We start from the raw sequence: 20,620 nt of genomic DNA on the forward strand, positions 1-20,620 counted from the left end.
CTTAAATCAGGAATATTTATAGCCACTTTCCTTTTTCACCTGTCTTTCTCCTGCTTGTGATAATAAAATTATGCCAAGTGATTTTTATTTTATTTTGTTGGTAATAAATGTTTCTGTGCTTTTTCTGCTTTGGAAGCAATGTTGGGAAATAATTTGGGCATCAGGCACTGGGATTGAGATTGCTGAGGAACATAACTGGTTTCAAACTTCTGCCTAAAGATGTACTTGAAAGCATTATTTTAGCTAGTGGTGAACCTTCCTATTCTAGGCATGAAATATAAGTTATGCTCCTGTGTAGAACTTCAGATTGTGGCACATGGTTTGTTTAGAATTAAGTTTGTAACAGAGAGCTGTGGATTTCCATCCTGAGAACTGATCAGGAATGGTTTGGGTTGAGAGGGCCCTTCAAGCCCATCTCATTGCACCCCTGCTATGGGCAGGGACACCTTCCACTAGCCCAGGCTGCTCCAAGCCCTGTCCAGCCTGGCCTTGGACACTTCCAGGGATAGCATAACCACAGCTTCTGTGGGTGGAATAGACACATAAAAGGCAGCAATTCTGTAGCTGTAACCCAAGGTTGATGTGTTGGTCACTGTGTACTCTGGGAGAGGGGACTTGCCCCAGAAGTGTCAAGGAGGGAAAAGGCATCTGGATGTGCTGGTTCACAAGGGTGTGGGGTTGCACTTAGGGAACCTGCCTAGTTGCATTTTTCCATAAATTACGGTGCTTCAGCATGCCCAAACTTTTCTTTCTGCAGTGTCTGCTCTCCATTTAGAGGCAAAGTTTTTCTAATGCTTTTTTTCTACTATTGTTTGGGTTAGTTGTTTCTTTTAATCTTTCTTCTTTTAAAATGTTTTCTCCTTTTTTCTTCCCCTCAGTATATCTTCCCCCCTTCTCATTCACACTCAAAGCCTCTCTTACTGAAAGTCTTTGTTTCTCTGCCTTTTTTTGCCTCTTGTAGGTTACTTTGTTATGGGGTGGGAGTAAGGGACAGCAAGAAAAAAACATGGCAGTCTTTAGATTTTTATTAAAACCACACTTGGTAAGATTTAACGTTTTTAGAAATGCTTCTCTGAGCAACTATCACTTTCAGTGCTCACTTCTCTAGTCAGAAAGACATTTTGAGTTCCTTTCATTTTCATAATCTTCATTTAAATGCAGCCCCTTAAACTCCAAGAGTGATAATTGGACACACAATTTACTAGTTCTGGAATGCTGGCTGTTTGGCACTAACAGAATTGGAATGAAATCAGCTGTGAGTCCTCCTATTTGATCTGGGAAAGATGTGTCTGAGCTTTTCTGTAGTGATTTAAAGTGACAGCAATGGTCTTGTTTTTAATTTGCAAATATTGGGCCTTCTTGCAGGTAAGCCCTATATATAACCTATGTATAAGGTTATATATTGAAAGCAAATTCATAAGCAAAAGCTGTTCATTTGGACAGCCTGCAGTGAGCATTAGAAGCCTGAGAAATAAGTGTGTTCTATATGTGGTGCAATGAGTAGAGTTTAAATTTTATTTCTTTTATAAGATCTTGATTTTCTTAAACTTATTGCAAATGTTTAGGATTTTTTTCTAATTTCATTTGTAAAATTATTCTTTGTTTCCCAGATAGTAGGACAGAGAAAAAAGACTATTACTACCACTGCAGATTAGAGGCCTTTAGCAGAGGCACCAGCTCTGCCACCAGTTCTGGTTCACAATTGCAGCCCTTAGGCATGAAGTTGTCAGAAACATCCAAGTAATCACCTCATGTGCTTGAAATCTATCTGGTGCTTCCCAAGATTCATCCCTGAGGAGTTGTTGGCAGTGTTTGTTTTCACGCTGGAAATATGAACATATTTAACAGTTGCATAATAGCACTGATCCTTTTAAACAAGTTTCAGAATCCCCCATGGAGTGGTCACAGAATCACAGGATCAGGTTGGATTTAGGCTGGAAAAGCTCTCCCAGGCTGTCGAGTCCAGCCTGTGCGCGATCCCCACCTTGTCACCAGCCCAGAGCACTGAGTGCCTGTCCCTGTTTGACGGTGCCACGTCCAGGCCTTCCTTGGACACCTCCAGGGATGGGGACTGCACCCCCTCCCTGGGCAGCCCCTTCCAGTGTTTAACAACCCTTTCTGTGAAGAAATTCTCTCACCCCATGCTTTTGGGTGCTGTTGCCAGTGGGGTTGTTCTAGTGGTGCTTTTGACCCAGGGTAAATGTCCATCTCCGTGGTCAGGTTTGAAGATGTATTTATGTTTGAATACATATCTATTTTAGAGGAGGTGCAGAATTTTTCATCTGATGCTTTTCTTTGCATTCAAAGAGCAGTCTCTAAATCTGTTGTGGCAAATGTGCACTTTTTTATAAAAATACTCACCTGTAAATATTGATTACGATGACTTCTTTGCACCAAATTACAGTGTGCCTGTGCCAGGGCATGAGTCACCTGCCACCCCACAGTTGTCACCCAGGAGTCTGACACTTGTGTTTCTTTTTATAGGTTTGACTTAAACATAGTGACTTACTCATTTCCCTCCATTCCTCTACAGAAATTGAGTTTCAAGACATCTTAAAAGCCATGTGTGGATTGTTGAGATGCTAAAAAGGGACAGCCTGGACAGAAATCAGAGGTGTTGGGTTTGAGGGGTTTTCGGTGGGACTGGAAAAATAGGCACAAGTGATTCCACATGATCCACATGTGTTTCCCTGGGAACAATGGCCCTACCTTGCCATGTCACCATATGCAGGTAGTGTGGGGAGTTGTGTCTTGCTCACAGTAGTAAGAGCTGGTGGTTGGTGTAGTAGCTCTGCCGTGGTGCAGGTCTGATCTTCAGCTGCCCATGATTTATTGAAAGCTTCTCTGCTGATGCATAATGTGCTGCTCTGTTACACTATTTACAATTATCTTATATTGGGTCAAATGAAACACTCATTTCCTTTCACAGTCTGTGAAAAAATTTGTTACTTGTTTGGTTTCTGTGAATGCTCAGGGTTGAGCTCAAAGGGCTTATTTTGACTCAACAAAATGTGCAGGAGATTGTCTGCCTTCCTTGCTGGCCCCACGTGATGATTTTTCTTCCTCTTGCTTTATTGAGGAAGAGGAGTCTGTGTCAGTGAGCCAGCATGGCCTGTGAGGGATTGGGAGACAGAGCTGGGATTTTGGAGACCTGTCTGATGTCCCACAGTAATTAACTGTGTGCTCAGACTGGTCATTTAATGCCCCATTCCTTTGTTTCTTCTCTGGCTTTTCTGTGCAGACTCCTCTGTCGGGTGAATGTTTCTGCTGGAACTGTGGAGTTCAGTCCATGCTGGGACTCCCAGACACAACTGGAACTAACTCATTGAATCGAAAAATGGGTTTATTTGCTTTCTTTAATGATAGTAATCACTCAGGTGCTGGTATCTTATCCTGTATTCTCTTCTGATTTACTGACATCATTTGTCTTGAAGTTTTAATGCTATTGAGCCTTCATGCCCATGCAGAATAGATGCTGGAGATGCATTTAAAATAACTGGCAATGGATGTCTTAAAAATCCTGTCCCTGTCTCCCTGAAAGACTGGAGGGTAAGCCTCGAGCCAGGGTTCAGGTAGTCCTTTTCAGGAAAAGCTTGTATTTAGCAGCTTATATTGGATTCCTTCTCTTTAATCTGTGAAGAATTTGATTTATGCCAGCAGCAGTTCTTTATGAAATAAGTAAAGTGAATTTGTGGACCAGAAGAGAGGGTGGCCTGACCAGGGAGGTGGCTTTAGGGGAATGTTACTTTCCCATATTTAGGAAGTTAAAAAGGATACAAACAAGCGTTCTCTTTAGCTCCTTGGGCTGGGTTTGTCTTCAGTCTCTTTTTTCCCCCAAGAGCAGCATCCTCTCAAGCACTGTTCACAAGCCTGTAACTCCAAGCACACTCACTGAGATGTGTGTTTAAAAGTCTATGCATGACCAACTGCAGCAAGGCAGGCAACAGTGGAGCATCCTTATGGATCCGTTATCTTGTACCTGTAGGAGGGTCTTGAATCATGACTTGGGAGGTTCAGGTTGTTGACCTGTGATCTGGTGATTTGATCTGTTACCATTAAATCTGAGATAACCCCTTGAGGGCTGTGTTGATTTGGCATGGCCTGGTTTTTTGGTAATGGCGGGGAAGGAAAGCATAGGGGGGGAAAAGGGGTAGCTTCTGTGAGAAGCTGCTAGAAGCTCCCACCATGTCTGACAGAGCCAGCCCCTGATGGCTCTGAGGATGGACATGCTGCTGGCTCAATTAGAGAGGTTTGTAACGCCTCTGGGATGACATACTTCAGAAGAAGATCAAAATGGCATGTTTGCTGTTTTTTCCTGAGGGGTGGGGAGGTGCTGTGGCTGCCAGCGCGGCCTGCAGTGAGCTGTGCCCGCCTGGCCGCCCCAGCCAGCCGTGCTGCGGGCACACGGGCAGGGATGGTGCCAGGGGCTGCTTCTTCCCAGTGCCCTGTGTGAGGAGAGGTGTTGGGCACTGCCTGCCAGGGGCTGCTCCTTCCCAGTGTGAGGAGAGGCATTGGGCACTGCCCGTGCCATGGTGATGGGGCCATGCCGCCAACGGCGAAAACGTGGCAGACGACTCCCTTGTGCAGAACCTGGATGAAATCATCCTCTTGGTGCTGTGGGATCTGCAAGAATCTTTAAATTAGTGGAACTTGTTGGCAATGGTACCTATGGGCAGCAGTTTTTCTTCTAGTCAGAGAAGAGGAGGCAGTGAGGACATGTGAGGGAAAACAACATGGTGGCACCAAGGTCAGTGGAACGGGAGGAAGTGCTCCAAGTGCCAGAGCTGAGATTCCTCTGCAGGCCATAGTGAGGACTATGGTAAAACAAACTGTCCCCTTGTAATGCATGAAGTCCATGGGGAATGCAGAAATCCACTTGCAGCCCGTGGGAAAAGTGCTCGCAGCGGAGCGGGTGGAGGCTGGAGAAAGCTGTGATCCAGTGGGAGACCCAAATAAAGAGAGAAGGCTCCTGCTTCCAGAAATAGAGAAGGCCCTTACATCCAAAGTAGAGCAGCCTAGCCATGAAAGGCTGCACCCCATGGACAAGTGACCCACACCACAACACTTTTGGGAAGATTCTTTGCCCGTGGGAGGGACCCCATGGCATAGCAAAGACTCCCTGCCTCGAGTGAACAGAAGATCTCGAGTGATTAACTGACCAAAATCCCCATGCCTTTTCTCCCTGTGCTGTTAGTGGGAAAGAGGGTGGAGCTGGGGGTAAAATGATGTTTTAAAGGCTTATTTTACTTCTCATTTTCCTCCTCTGACTTGTTAATAATAAATTTACTTTATACCTTTAAATTTGAACCTGTTTTGCCTTTAGAATGTTTTCTCCTAGTCCTTATTTCAACTTCTGAGCCCTTCATTCATTTTTTCCCCTTCTCTGCTCAGCTGTAGCAGAAGAAAGTAGGCAACCAACTTTCATGGGTCCTTGGCATTTGACCAATGTCAAACCACGATGGGGGAAAGGAATGGTAATAATTGTAAACATACCACCTTTTTGCTGAGTGAAATATGTCCAATATTTGTTAAAAAGAGTATTGCATGTGTGTAAAATACTGGGTTTCACCCAGAACTAAATGATCAACTACTACATTGTGTGAATGTGGAGTGTAAAGGGCCGTGCTTAAAGCAAAACCCAGCCTTGCTGCAGAGCTGTGGGCATGAAGGCAAATAGCACATGAAATCCTCAGTTCATTCCAGTTACTGAGAAAATGCCTTAAATCTATTTTCCAGTTTGTGTTTAATTTTAGTTACCTGTGGATGTGGGCATGTATAGAAGTGTTACATTGTGGAGACGGGAAAGATGGGATTTTAAACTGCTGGTTTTGCACCTTGTGTGCTCATTACATTCTGGAAACTTAATGTGGAACCAGCTTTTTAACCTGGTGGGGATAATTCCCAGCTTCTTAGCCTGGTGTGGACAATTCCCAGCTTTCCTGCTGTGTGTTCAGCAGGGCTGGTTTGGTGGCCAGGGCTGCCCCAGCCTTGCAGTGTGGACCAACCTGGCTGAGCTCTCCTGACTCTGGGGTAAATTACACTGGCAATAAATAAACCTTGGTTTTTATTTCCCAGACATATTTTTGGAACATCTTACCGCTCACTTTTCTAGTACATGTGTTCAACAGCTTCTGTATTCCCTTTCCCACCAAACCAATAATGAAATTCCAGAATGGTTTGGGTTGGGAGGGGTCTTAAACCCCATCCTGTCCCACCTCCTGCCATGGGCAGGGACACCTTCCACTCAACCAGGTTGCTCCAAGTCCCATCCAGCCTGGCCTTGGAGACTTCCAGGGATGGGAGTGTTAGGAATTCTGGATGTTGGGCCTGGGGACCAGAGCTGGAATATCCTTTACTGTGTGTCCTTTTCCCCTGACCTTTGATGTTTTCTCGCTATAACACACACCCAGGCTTCTCACATGATGTTCTCTATACAAAACTAATGAAAAATTTGCTAGAAGATTCCCCAGGCTTTTTCTCTACTATTTTCCTGTGGTGCTTTGTAGGTTTATTATATCTTAAAATGTTTAGATTATACCCATAAGGAAAGAAATTAACAAAAATCTGTGCATCAATGGATTATAATGAAAGAAAATTAGATTTGTCTTTCATGTTCTTTTTTTTTCTGTTTCAGAAAAAGTGAAATCTCCTTCATGTTCAAAACAGCCATTTTATTGTCATTTAACTGTGTGCTGTGTTAAAAAGCTTTCAGTGGTGTTGAAAAAAATTCACAGAAGCTGTACTTGGAGAAAATACAGAACTTACCTTTTAACAGAAAGCATTTCCAGTTTTTACCAGAATGTCTATGTCCAGTTTTTAACAATATCAGTGATTTTTCATGGAAAGATTAGGAAAAAAATGCATTCTGTCCTTTGTCTCTTTTTCTGAGTGATAGCCAGACTTGATCCTTACCTTGGAACATCAGAGGATGAGCTAAAGCTTGGAGGTGCATTGGTTTTCCTTGGGGGTTAGGAGCAGGAGCAGCATTTCTTGCTTTGCAACATTTGTGTTATGTAACATAAGATCTACATTTCCATGCATTATCCCCTTCTCCAATGTTTAAACACAAAAATAAACCCCCAGTAACAGCAGAATGATCCTTTCCTGAGGATCTCAGTGATCTTGTCCTTCTCAATGCAGAGTGAATGTCAGCATGAGAGAGAGATGCTGAGCGACAGTTTCCATGAATATTACTCAGGCCTCATAAAACGGAATATTCATGTGTTTATAGCACTGGAATAGAGGAGAGTTTGCAGATACAGAGCTGTGACTGACCAAATAAATGCCCTGCAGGCCAAGTTTAGACTATTCTGAGAAATTTCACCTGTGTTTTGGATCTTCCTGCATGTTGCGTTTCTGCCCTGTTGGCTGTTTCTCTGTGTTGAGGCAGCACCTTCTGTGAAGGACAAACTCCACACCTCATTCATTTGGGGTGTTGTGGCTATTTGTATTTAGAAGGAATTGGTGCTCAGTGCTGGGCACAGATCACAGGCTCTTCCAGAGGGTTCTGAGCACTCCTATCCATGCTGCTGGGTTTTCCTTGGGCTTTTCTGAGCTCCTTTTCTGTGTAGCTCCAGGCTTCCCAAGGCTATGAGAGTCACATGCACATATCAGCAGAGTGTTCCAAGTAATTTCTGAATTTCCAGTGTAGCTCCCTCATGGCTTTCATTTATTTATCTCCCAAAAGCCCCGATACCTTTACATAGCTGGAAAAAGCCTTGTATAAAGGTGAGTTCCCAATTTGAGGTTACCTGTGTGATGCTGCTTGATACACAAGCTTTATCCAGGGTTATACCAAGAATTTCCTAATTTCCTCTCCCAGTCTGCCCTGCAGTGCAGAACTGTCTGGATTTTGTGAGACTGAGCTGATCCTTCAGCTGCTTCTCCCATGTCTCCCATTTTAACAGAACTGTGTATTGTCTCCTTCAGCAGTCCCAGCTGATTTAACTGGATTTCTTTCCCTTCTTCAGCTTTCAAACTTGCTGCAGAGCAGGGGAGAGACTGTCAGCTGTGTTGTGCTTGGAGAAGGAATGCTTTTCCTAGCTGTATTTCCAGAACCAGGAAAATAGTTCTCTATTAGCATAACAGTGTGTCCCGTGTCTGGATAAATGACCTGGAAGAGCAAATCCTGTACTTTGTCAAGTGGTCTTGGTGTCAAGGTGTCAATGCTTGTGTCAAGACCTCTGGATAATTGATTTAACTTTGGTGGATTTTGTTAGCATTTCATTTGCCCATCAGAGCTGTGGGCATAAAATGTTGATTTAGGGGCAGTAGGAGGACAGTGTTTAAAACCAAGTGGTGTTCCTCAGCTTTTTCCAACCTCTCTCCATAGGTTTAAAAATTGCAAGACTTGCTTGAAAAGACTTGTTTTTTTAATTGTAGCAGGGTAAAGTAGTTTCTTAGAAAGCAGCACTTGGGAAAGGAGATACAGGGCATTTTGTGATAATGAAGGAGTGAAAGAATGGAAAGAAGAATATTGGTAAGTGGAAGGGTTGAAGTAACAGCAGCAGTAACAATGAAGGATGTGAATGGGAAAGTGGGGTGATAAGGTGGAGAGCAGGAAACAAAGGATGAGAACTTGAAAAAGACAAAGCAGCTGAGTAGGAACCTGATGAAGTAAAGCAATGGAGAGATGTGAAGAGCAGGGCAAAGTGAAAGTTGGATGTGAGGTTTTGGGGCATTTGATATGGCTTAAAACACACCTAAGTAGAGGAGGAACGATTCTGAAAATGTCTTCTAATAATATGAGAGCAAGGCAGAGGTCATGAGGGGTCATTTAAAGATACCTTCCTTGCAGTAGTGTTTGTGCAGAATCCAGCTTCAGTCAAATGAAGCTTCCTGCAGGATTCACAGACTCACCTTCTGGGATGTGTGCCCTGACTTCCTCATCAGTCCCAAATCTGATCTCTGAAGAAATAGTGCACATTCTTTTATGGGTTAATGTGAGGAGCTTGGGATGACACTGAGTGCAAGCTCTGAGAGGTTACACAGGCAGCTTTGGGAATGTTTGAGTAATCACTGCTCTTCTGACTTTCAACTCCCTGCTTTTCACAGAGAGAACATCAGCAATATCCTTTACTAGATGAGGTGCTTGGATACTGAGTGTGGAGAAGGAAGGTTTAACTGCCTTCTAATCTAACATGATTAGAAAGAATAGAACTGAGAGATTGTACAGATGGAGGTACTTAAACCACAGTATCTACAAACTTTAATGTCTGAACAGGCAAAACTGTAGCCCTGTTTCAGAGAGGGTCAGTCAGAGTGAAAGGAGAATGACAGCTGTGATAAGAGCAGGCAGTGACACAGAAGACAGAAATTCTCCACTCTTTCTCTCCTTGCAGCTGTCTTGGGGATATTTTAAATAAAAGCTTTCATCCAGGAGGAAACTGAGGTGAGATAGATGCAGAATTATTACTAGAGCTATTACAGTATATTCCTGTGAGTCAAATCATGATTGCCTAATATAAAAGCAGATCAGCTCATTGCCAGCTTTACACCTGGGGAAAAAGCAAACTGGAGTTCTTTGTAGGACTGCATATTTAGACACAGTGTATTTAGTGCCTGACAGCTACACCAGAGATGCTTAATGCAATTCCCAGCTCTTCCACGTGGGAAGCTCCCTGCTGTGCAGGTGTGGAGTCAGATCACTCCTGTTGAAGAGGAGAGACTGCAATCCCATGGGACACCTTCCTGCAGCTAAAGGTGCACTGCTCTGGTGGTCTGGGCTGTCCACAGCGCTCACAACTGACACACATTTTTCAGTTCATATGACAACAGAGAGGATCATCTTGTACTTAAAGAGCAGCTGGGCTGAAAAGGGTCTTGGGGAAATGTGGAATGATGCTCAGAAAGGAGAGGGATGGACAGATGGGGGAAGCATTTGAAATTTTCCAACTCCTGTGCAGTCTCCTCTGGTTAGAGATACATGGATGCTCAAATCACTTGCAGGAAGTTCTTTCTGTGTCCTTGCTAGTGCAGAGCTCTTGCTCTGGAGAAGAGGCTGCTCTGTGAGTTGCTTCTTTTGGGTGCCAGATGCTGTTACCTGGGGGAGCTGTGACCTAGGGGCCCTGAAATGTGTCTGTGCTGATGGCATTTGATCTGTTCCTCCACTGCTCAGACTTGGTTGCTTTCCACCACATTCAGTCTCAAACTGTGGCTCTCTCTTGTGGGCCCCTTCTGTCATCCAGCTTTAATGAACAGAGTTTCTCTCTTGGCCATGAATTTTAAGGGTGGCAGAGCTCTTCACAGCCGTGTCAGGACTCAAACACCTCTTTCCCCTGAGCTGCCTCTGCTCCTCCCTGATGCTGAACCTGCTCTTGTTGTCTCCAAGGCTGGAGAAACCCAGACATTGTGTTTGATAATTACTGTATGTGCTTCCCTCTCTCACATCTCTGCTCTCCATCCCTCGGGAGTTTTTCTTGTCCTTGTAGCTTATCATGCACTTTCTCAAGGTTCAGTGAGACAGGTTTTCAAGTCTTAAGCCAGGGGGAAACAAGTCCAGGGAATGAGCTGCTCCTGAGCAGCTGTGACACTGATGATCTGTTTCTCCATAGTGAACTGGTGAAAATGTAAATTTTTAACAAAGGTTGCTGTTTACACTACAGAGTTCTCTTTTGCCATGTCTAAGATACTTTTGAGGGGAATACTTCTGAGTGCCTGCTCATTCCCTGAGGGCAGGTGCTGAGGGATTATGGACAGTGCTGAACAGAGCAGGTGGATCACACAGACACACCTTGGGCACAGCACCACAGGACAAGCACAAACTTATCCTGATCAGCAGCTTGCTCAGACTGTTGGGGGAGGAAGAAAGGCAGTATGGGAATGCTGCAATTACTCATCCAGTTAGATGTCTGCTCCACAAGGCTGGTTTCCCTTTACCCTGGAATAAAGTTTTGCTAACAGTAAGTTGCAGGGAGTATCTGTTTCTTCTTCTGGCAGAGATTCCACCAGTGAAGATTGTGGTTCATGACTTAAAAACACATGCTGTGTGTGCCATAAAGGACTTGGAGCCAGGTAGGGACTCCTTAGCTTCCTCTTTGTGTGCTGTGTCTGGTCTGACGTCTGAGTATCCTATTGGAGCTTGACACTTGTGCATTTTATAATGCAAACTCCTTAGAAAGGATCTGAGTTTTCAGTATGGGCTTGACTGTGGAGTGTCAGACTTTGCAGCATTAGGGTTGTGCAGGAGTGCCACAGACTGTGCCATTGTCATTGCACAGGTACAGCACCTGATGGCTCAGCTTGGCTCAGGTTTAGGAGAGGGAGGTGAGACACTCAGGTTCATGTGTTTGCTCGGCATCTCTAGCAATGGCTGTGCTACTGAGTGATCCTTTCACAGATTGTGTTGTAGCAAAAACTGCATTTGGCACCTTTAAACAGAAGGCTTGGTTGGGAGCTGAAGATGTCCCACGTTATGTACCCATTGTGAGTAGAGCTTGGTCTCCACATCCCAATCACCCTTTTGCTATGAGGTTTGCAGGGCTAGATTTTCACTGAGATCCTGAATTGTTTCTTCTTTTCTTCCCTTGATAAACACATACACTCTGCAGTTTATGAAATCAGTAACACACCTGCAGCAGATTGATTGGGCATCACAAACCCAAGGTCTATACCAAGGAATTCAGCAGGACAGTGGTCTGGAGGTGCAAGAACTGTCCCGGAGGTGCAATAACGCAGAGCTGGGTAAATGGCCCTTGAGATGATTAACTGGGAGGTGTGCAGCAGTGGCAGCACACTTGTGTTTAAAGTGAAGCCTTGGGCGTAGCTCTTGCCTGGGAGAGTGTGCAGGAATGTCCTTCTGGACAGGGACTGGAGGTGCCTGCTCAGCACTTCTGCCTTCATGTGGGAGCAGGGCTGCAAACAGCCTTTCAGAGGCTCATCCAGCCCTAGCTGTGCCTGAGGAGCCTCTGATATGGGCACAGCTTGAAAGGCTTTTACATATGTTTTGTCAGTCACAAAGTGCAGCCTAGTTTTCCCTTTCTTGTGCTGTGATTCACCAAGTCCTTCCGGTATAAAACCACCATTTTTCATATAAAATTACATTAAACAGGCCTTGAACAACTGCACTCTGTGCCTGGGGAAGGCAAATGTCCTGTCATAATCCTTGGGAGAGAGCAGTTTGTGACCTATATCATTAATTAGCAGTGAAATAGTTCTCAGCTTGGGCTACCAGCAAGATTTTCTTTTAAATATTTTAGTTTCTTGGTTCCAGCTGTCCAGTTGGTCTTTGTTTCATGAACTTGCTTCAGTGTGTATTGAGCAGCACCTCAGCTAAAACTGTGGTTGTAAAATACCCTACAAGAATGGTGGTGCTTCATATAATTTACTCAAAAATTTGTATATCTTAACATTGAACTATTTTCACATTAAATTAATTTACTTTTGGAAACAAAAGAGATCCTACAGTGTCTTCTTCTGCATACATTATTAATGGCAATCCATTTTTAATTTAATGAAAAATTATGCAAAGAGCAAGGGAGGAAGGCTTGCAGCATCCTTGGCCTTTTTCTGCCTAGATAACCTCAAGCAATCGAAGAGGTTATATTTAAAATCCTCTCTTGGTTGGCACTCTTATCTTCTTAAATGGAATAGTGTTTAAACTCAGAGAAACTATCAAAGGTGGAAAGAAAGTACTGGCAGAGGTGAGAAGTGGTAAAGAATTGTCTAATCCTGTTCCTTAAGTGGTTGACAGAAATTTCTGTTAGAGAATTGTCTGAAATAGGTGTTGCTGTTGCAGCTTCCCAAAATTTATTTATGTGGTAGAAAGCTGAATCATTATGTAATCAAATTATCCGTGTTAGTTCTATCAACCTGAAGTTAAACAAATTGGTCATGGGTTCAGCCGTGTCATAGAACAGCTTTCCAGGTTGGAGATTTGTTTTGAATTTGACTCGGAGTCTCCCCCTGTTACTCCAAGGATTAAGAGATAAAATGTTTCCAAGCCAATTCCTATTTTAACAGCAAATTAGAGCTTGCAGTTAGTGATACCTCTCTGCTCTGCTCTCTTAATTGAAAAAGCAGCACCAAACCCCCATTTGAGTCACTTGTTATTGTGATAATTCAAGCCCTAGCTAGAGGGAAAGCAAAGCTGACTGGAGAGAGATCTTGTCTGCATTGGAAAAATGATCCATTACTGTCAAAATTTACCTCCAGCAGAAAGAACCCAGCCCATGTGAAGGAAACTTGTGAGGTTACATCAAACCATTGCAGTTTTGAGCCTGGTTGTCTGAGACATCTAAAAGACCTTTTTAAATGTGACACTTGGACATGCACAGTAGTGTTCCTAATAACTGGTGAATTCTAGTTAGCTGTGAAACAAAATCCTTATTACTGTTTAGCTGTACAGTCCCGAGCCCTGGCCTTGGAAAAAGGCTGTGCTGCACTGAAAAATGTTCAGATAAAGAGCAGGAGAGGCTCTGCCTTGGTGGGCTTGTAGCTGAAGTGCAGGAGAACAGGTAGCCCTGGATGAGGAGAGAGGAGATGGCAGGAGGAGCTGGAGGTGGGATCTCAGCATGGAAACACAAAGCAGCAGCAGGGCACAATCCTCTGCCGTGCCCCCAACACCTGGCTGTGTAGGGAGTGCATGTGCTCAGTCTCTCTGCACTGAAATCCACCTTCTCTCTGCTTGTCATAAGTTCCAGGTAGTTGGAAGAGTCTCCTGGAGCTGTAGTGAATACATTTCCCTAATTTTTCCCCACAGCTATTTCTACTCCTCTGAGCAGGGTAGTAGACCTTAAGCTGTAGCAGATGCTGTGTGGACAGTGTCTGTTGCGCTTTTATGCTTTATCACTTTCTGAAGCGACAGCTTTGGTTTTACTCTGGTTCTGTTTCATTCAGCTTAGATTGAACACTGTTCACCAGGAACTGTGGAACTGGGTTTTAGTCTCACTCCTTTAAGCAGAGGTTTATCTTCTGTGTGTGCTCACCTTAGGGTGCCGTATTTTATTGTAGCACACCTGGGTGGAGAATTTCCACAGAGTTTCCTACCTTGTGTTCTCATTCTGTTGGTGCTTTGGGGTCTTGGACCACTGGGGGCCTCTGCCCTGTCTCTGTCCCCATCACTTCATGCAAATCCTTCACTTCTCAGTGTGCTTCTATTTTCTCCTGTCTTGGAATTGGAATTAACTTCCCCACTCAGGTCAGAGAGGTCAAGTCCACCAGTTGAGGTATAAAATCCCTGGGATGAATCCACCCAGTATCCCTTGGTCTCTGTCACTGGGAGCTGCAGGTGAGGGGTCCAGGGGCAGGAAGGGTGTTTAAACAGCTTCTGCAGCCCAGCAGCCACTAATGCAAAATGAGAAGAGCTTTTTTCCCCTCAATGGACATGTTGTTTCCTATTAAGTTCTTCTGTCTTTAGGTTGTCCCATTCCTGCATGTCTGTTTTAGTGAAACAAAGAAAAATTAGCGTTTGGAAAGAGGGATTTGGAAAGGATCATTAAGCTTTCTAGGCACAGAACGGGTATAACCTGTTTGACTTTGCTCAGCTTTGCCAAGCTTGAATCTTCCTTGTCTCCTGTAAGTGCTGAGCTCATGCTTGGCCTGGCTGTGTCCTTAGGCATCAGGGCTGATGAACGGGGTTATTGTCACTCAGTTATACAGCATTTAGGAAGCAGCACTGATCCAACCATTACAGACTAAAAAATAACAGTTATACAGTTATACAGACTGTTCTGTATAATTTGGGGTTGTGCAGCCTCTTCTGTTGAATTTTTAACAAAAAGGTGTTGTTTTGGAAGTCTTTTTGTCTTTCTGAACTTGGTGTTTTGCTGAGTCCAAACAGCATACAGAATTTCACCCCCTCCAAATCTTCATGTACACTGATAAACCTCAGCATCCTACCGAGTTAAAAGGAGCTTTGTGCAAAACCTTTAGATTCCACATGGAGTTTCCATGGGCTGCAGCCGGACAATAGCCAGCATTGCTACAAATTCTAGCTTGTACCTTTGAGCTTCAGGCAGGAGTAGCAGTGGTAACAATACAGAAATTCTTGGGCTGTTTCATAGAAGTGAGAAGAGCTCTGCATTCTATAGTGATACAGAAAGATTAAAATGACTTGATGAAGGTCGCACAACAAGCTGATGGCCAAGCCCGGACTGAGGGTCATACATCATCCAGGCTTTCCTCTTATTTGATAGACCTCAGTGCTTTAGATGGAGAGCTCATCATTCTCACTGCTGCATTGGTGGTCTGGTGAAGAATTTCAGTCTTTTAATGGGATCTGAAAGTTGGGTTGTAATAATTATCCCTCATTTTTGGTTTGGTGTATGAACCAGAAATTATAATAGCAGTTTTTACACAGCTTCTTTTCAAACTGGCTGCATAAACAGAAAAATAAATTAAGGCTTACAAGTCTCCTCTGGGAATGCAGTAAATATTACCCTGTTTTCCAAAAGGAGGAAGCAGAACAGCAAACACATTAATGTGATATATCCAAGGTTAACCAGTTGGCAGAACTGGGAATAACTCCTGCTTGTAAGGTCCTTACTGGTCACTTGTTTAAGTGTTGTTTAGGGGTTGGACATGCAGAGCAGGTGAAAACATCCCTGCGTGTATGCGAGGGACGGGGATGGAGGTGATCAGGACAAGAGATGCCTTTTCCTCCTGCAGCCGGGAAAGGGTTACAGCTGAAATGCCTGTAGCAGCCTCAGGAAAACATGAATCGGTGCTGCTGAGGGAGGGCAGGATGGGAGCCCAGATCCGCGAGCTGCCTTGTGCTTTTCCATTATAAACACCCCTTTTGGGGGGGTTAAACCCGGGGCTCCGGAGCATCGCGGCGGGGCTGGCGCGGGAGCAGCCCCTGCCCCAGCCGCTGCCCCTTCCTTCCCCCGGCAGCTCCGTCCCGCTGCTGCCACGGCTCCGTGCGTGCTGTGCTGTGCTGTGTGCTCTGTGTGCTCTGTGCTGCCTGCTCCGTGCTCGCTGTGTGCCGTACACGCAACATGGAGGGAGGGACCGGCGCCGCCGCCGCCTTCCCCAGCAGCCGCTCGGCCGCGCTCGCCGCGGGCACCGCTGGAGCCGGAGCCGGGAGCGGCCTCGATGGATCACACAGGTCAGTGCCAGCCATACCCTCAGGACGCTCCTCCGGGACGAGCCTCCCTTCCCCTCCTTTATTTTAACCCTCATCAATGGCGTGCTGAGACCGTATCTCCGAGGGATGTAATTGTTTCACACTTGGTCGGAGCCGGCGATGCCTAATAAAAATGTAGAGCGGGATTAAGGAAGGCAAGCGTGGCGTTCCCACCTAGCAAATGCAAGTTCATTTTAATATTTGCTGTATTTTTTGACCCATGCAGATGACTGTGTGTCTTAAGTGGTTGAGCGTTTGAATGGAGAAAGGTTAATTGCCTGCTTCAGCCACATTACACTGTGTAGCTCCCACCAGCATGCAGAAAGCAGACAAAGTCTAATTTTGCATCCCATCCTTTTTGTGACAGCAGTCCTTGAGGCATTTTCCGGTAAAGTGTGTAGAATGCGGTTATCAGCATGACAGAAAATGCATTTTTTCTACTAAAAAATGTACTATATCCTGTGCATAGCAGAGAGGAGCACACAGTGTGTACTTTGTGTGAAAGCAGCAATAGTCACAAGGGCTCTTTGCTGAGTGTATTTTTTTCCCTTTCTAATGGATAACTAAGAACTGTTGGTGGGATATGGTTTAGGAGCAGTAGTTCTGAAAGGCCAGGTTATCTTATGCGTGTTGTTAAAATTCTTGTGGAATGAGGCAGTGCTGATTATCTTCAGGGCAAATCATCTCCTTCACCCTGGGCTCGGGTTTTTGCTGTGCCTGATAGGAAGTATGCCTGGTGCTGCTGCAGTTCCATTGGGATTTTCTACTTCAGGGCTGAAAGTGAATAAATATTTACTGCTGAGGTAAAAAGGAGGGAGCTGTGTATCAGTTAAAATTTGCTGTTACCACCTACCTGGGTTACTGATCAAGGCAGTTTTACCACACCAGAAGTTATTTATGAACCAAGGTGCCAGAAGCTGGAGATGCAGATTCTTATTTCACCGTTTAACACATTATCAACAAAGTCTTGGTAATTTATGCTGACTCCTCCTACTTTACTTATACTGCCAGAAACTGAAGGAGAGTAGCTCACATCAGGACTGCAAAATTTCTTTGAATTTGTCGGTGTTTTCTTTCTTCCTTGAAATATTTATCCTTAGGAAAGCTGCTGCTGGATATCTGCTCATTGTTTGACTTGGGCACTGTGAGAAAAGTAGTTGGAAAATTTTGGTTCCACTTACTTGGAAACAAAACTGTATTTAAAAATTAACTCTGTCTAGTGTGCTAATGCTGAAGGCTTTACACTCCCTGGCTTCCTTTGTCATGGAAAAAGCACAAAATGCAATATATTGGCAACATGTTGTTACCCAAGGATAGAACCACAGGCTTACCAGAGGGAATTTTGTAAATAGGAACTACAGGATTTGTGTTTGATGTGAATTCCCTTGGGAATGAGACCTTTGGTATTTGTGAGAAGCTGGCAATGTCAGTGTGTACAATATGAGGTTTCTGGCTGAAGACAGTTTAGCAGTGGTTTGATAAAATCTATGCAGTTTTCCTCCGAATGAATCTTGTCATCCAAGAAGTCTGCAGATTAAATAGGTTTTAGTTCTGGCAGTGACATGCCCTTTTTTTGTCACTTGGGCAGAGAGTCCAGAGTATGACAGAACTAAGGATGAGCTTATTTTGATTGGCTTTCTGAATGCAGATCTCTTGCTCATGTCCTGCCTTTCAGCACAGAGATAAAATTTGTATTGTTTTTTGGAAGCAAAGCTTGCATTTAACAGGATTATAGGAGTATTTTTAACTTCCTGCTCTCACTCCAGTGCTCCTGATGGATGCTTGGAGTGCGGGGAGTTTGCTGGTTATTGATGTCAAAGTGAATGTGTTGTGCTGATGCAGATTTTCTTGAGGAAAAACATCCTTTTCTGAGTGGCACATGGGAGGCCTGCAGAGTGCTTGTCCTGCCCATAACAGTGGCTTTGGGGCTGGAGGGAAGAGGGGCAGAAAGCAGCAGTGCTGAGCTGGTGCCAGGGCAGTGGTTGGGAGGGCAGGGGCAGAGCCCTGTGTGTTCCAGGGATGGGGAATATCTTTGGAGCCAGGCTGGGGGATTGATGTTCGGAACTGGCGCTCGGCACGGGCAGCCCGGGGTGACTTGGGTGTCACAGCGTGTCCCCTGCTCACGGCTGAGCTGCCTGTCCTCCTGACCTCTGCGTGCCCTCCAGCTCCGGCACACAGCTTTCCCAGGCTCCGGCCCCCTGGGATGCTTTCCATGGAAAAAAAACCCACATTTTTTCTTATGCAAGGAGGGGACAGCTTTATCAGTCCGTTAGTGAGCACGTCCTTGGCTCCCCCAGGTCTTTTTGCAACAACCAGTGTAACAATGTCCTGTGTGACATATCCTCAGTATTTATATCAAAAATACAAAAATAATCATTTAATCCTGCTTTGTCAAGCATTTTGGTTTAATCTTCCTTTGTGTTGAACTGTGTTTCTCCTTATTATTTGATACTTTATGAAAACTTCATGCTCTGGTGTCAGAGACCGCAGTGTAATCTTTTGATATTCTGCTTCTGATAGTTGTCATTAAGGGGAATTAAATCCTTAGTTTTCACCTATGTTGAAAAAAAGGAATGTTATTCGCAGCTACTATTCAGTTATCAGCCTGAAGAAAAGAGGAAAAAAACCCCACAGAATCCCTGGTGAAAAGAAGAAATAAGGTGAGTTTGAAACAGTGGATGTGATGGACAGAAAACAGGAGAGCTGGGATGGGATCTGAGTTTCCCAGTCCTGAGGATAAAGACCAAAGCAGGGCAGCTCTTTAGCTGTTGAGTCAGAGCAGGGTAGACTCCAGTGTCTTTTCATGTAAAGAGAAAAAACGGGCACATGTACACCTTTTGTGTGGTTTTTTTTAATATTGGGAATAGTGACAGGATGCAGTGGCAGGGGCTGAGAAGGAGTGGGCATTTCTAGAATTCCATCCAGCTCCTTAGGATGGAGTGGTGCAGCTACTCAGCTGCTCGCTGTAGTGTATTTGTTGGAGGAGGTTGTGTGTGCTGTTTCTGGAGCATGCAAACATGCCTGAATTGGGGATCCAGAAAGCAGCTGAAGGGTAACCCTCAGCACCTGGGTGCATTTCACACTGCCAGCTGTTCCTTTGGCTGATGAGAAGATCCAGTGTGATTTAGAGTGGGGATGACAGAAGAAGGAGGAATTTGAACTTGGTACCTTGCTTTAAGGCGCTATTTGTATTCCAGCATCTCTTACATCCATGTTCACTCCTTCTGAAAGTGTGACTGTGGAATTAGTTTTCCCAGCACCTCTGGAGACACCTTGGAGGTGATGTAACACCTGCTCTTCCATCAGTTGCCTCTCCTTACGCAATCCACATCTAATCTAGTTTGCTTCTTCCCCTGGGTAAAGCAGCAGTAAAAGTGCAGTACTTGCTAAAAGGTCTGTTCTAGTTTTTCTTCAGTGTGGTCCGAGGAGCTTTGTGGTGGCAGAAGCCACCCTTGGTTGCAGCGGCTGTACTGGCAGAGCAAGGCATGCCCAGGAGCAGGCTGGATGTGTTGGATCATCTGTGTCAGATTTTACTGCATTTATAAAGGGTTGGGCCTTGCCTCTCCCGTCAGCAGGTCCCACGCCTGACTAAACTCCTGAAGCATCCAGAGGTGACACAGCATTGCTGCTCCTTGGGTTACTGACTTACTCCAGGTTCACTCCGAGCCTCCTCAAAGGTCTAAATTCTCCAGTTAATCCAGCTTGGGGAAGGACTTCAAACCTGATACTTCCCATAATGTTAAAGACCAGAAAGCCCTTGTTCATTGGCATTGACAAGAGTTTAACTCAGCTCTTTGTTTCTTGCTTCAGACAGTTCAAGCAGGGGGCAGTTTTAGCTGGGGCATCCTCTGGCTTTTCTGGAATAAGAACAGAGCTGGACACAGAGCTGATACACGACCAGTGGTGGTGGTTGCTTTCTCCTGGCAGATGGATTTAGTGCAGTGTGCAGCCCTGGTGGGATTTAACCACCCTTAGAAGGGGCAGTTTTGTGGCTGTGACTCTCCACCGGATCACCGAGTGTGTGTCCCCGTTCCGAGTGTGACACTGATGAACACCAGCAGGCTGGGGTTTCTCCCTTTCATTGTGCATTATACATAGATTTTCCTACTCACAGGGCTATTGAATAGTCAAAGATTTCTCAAAATGTTTATAAATTAGTGTTCCAAACCTTGTTCAGGCCTGGAATGTGGCAGATGAGATTTCAGCCCTTAAGGAGTATTTTAATTGTGCAAACTGGCTTGATTCTCTGGCCGCTTGTTTTCATTTGTGTATTTCAGAAGGCATTGTCCTTTTAGAAGTGAAACATAACAAGATACCACACAAACTTTTTTCAGAAATAATAAACACAGTATTTCCAAGCCTTTTCAGTCTGCTGTTCTCTGTGCATTTGCTCTTACTGATACTTTAGTGGAATAGCTTTGCTTGCTGTATGAGATAAATATCATTTGTAAATGAGCATTGTATCTCTTTGTAGTGTCACTGTGCTGGCTTCTGTTTTGGGAGTGGAAATGTGCTGTGCTAGTGCATGCCATGCTTTTTAAAAAACTATTGACATAA

The 20,620-nt window shown here is 44.6% G+C and overlaps 1 protein-coding gene across 4 annotated transcripts in view; it reads left to right on the plus strand.

Annotated features, from left to right (window-relative positions):
* The window catches only part of ARHGAP32 (Rho GTPase activating protein 32), a 238,606-nt gene that overhangs the window by 46,450 nt on the left and 171,536 nt on the right, over nucleotides 1–20,620 (plus strand). For 2 of the 4 annotated variants that reach the window (XM_071449840.1, XM_071449841.1), the window contains exon 1: nucleotides 15,936–16,045. The exons of 1 other annotated variant lie outside the window; for it this stretch is intronic. In XM_071449840.1, the coding sequence (XP_071305941.1) occupies nucleotides 15,936–16,045 (110 nt within the window). Of the gene's footprint in view, nucleotides 1–15,933; nucleotides 16,046–20,620 lie in introns of those variants that run through there. One more of the 4 variants, XM_071449846.1, reaches the window with a different exon arrangement.

Source organism: Agelaius tricolor, unplaced genomic scaffold (genome assembly GCF_023055355.1).
Source record: "Agelaius tricolor isolate 1412-34295 unplaced genomic scaffold, bAgeTri1.0.p SCAF_29, whole genome shotgun sequence".
Taxonomy (NCBI): domain Eukaryota; kingdom Metazoa; phylum Chordata; class Aves; order Passeriformes; family Icteridae; genus Agelaius; species Agelaius tricolor.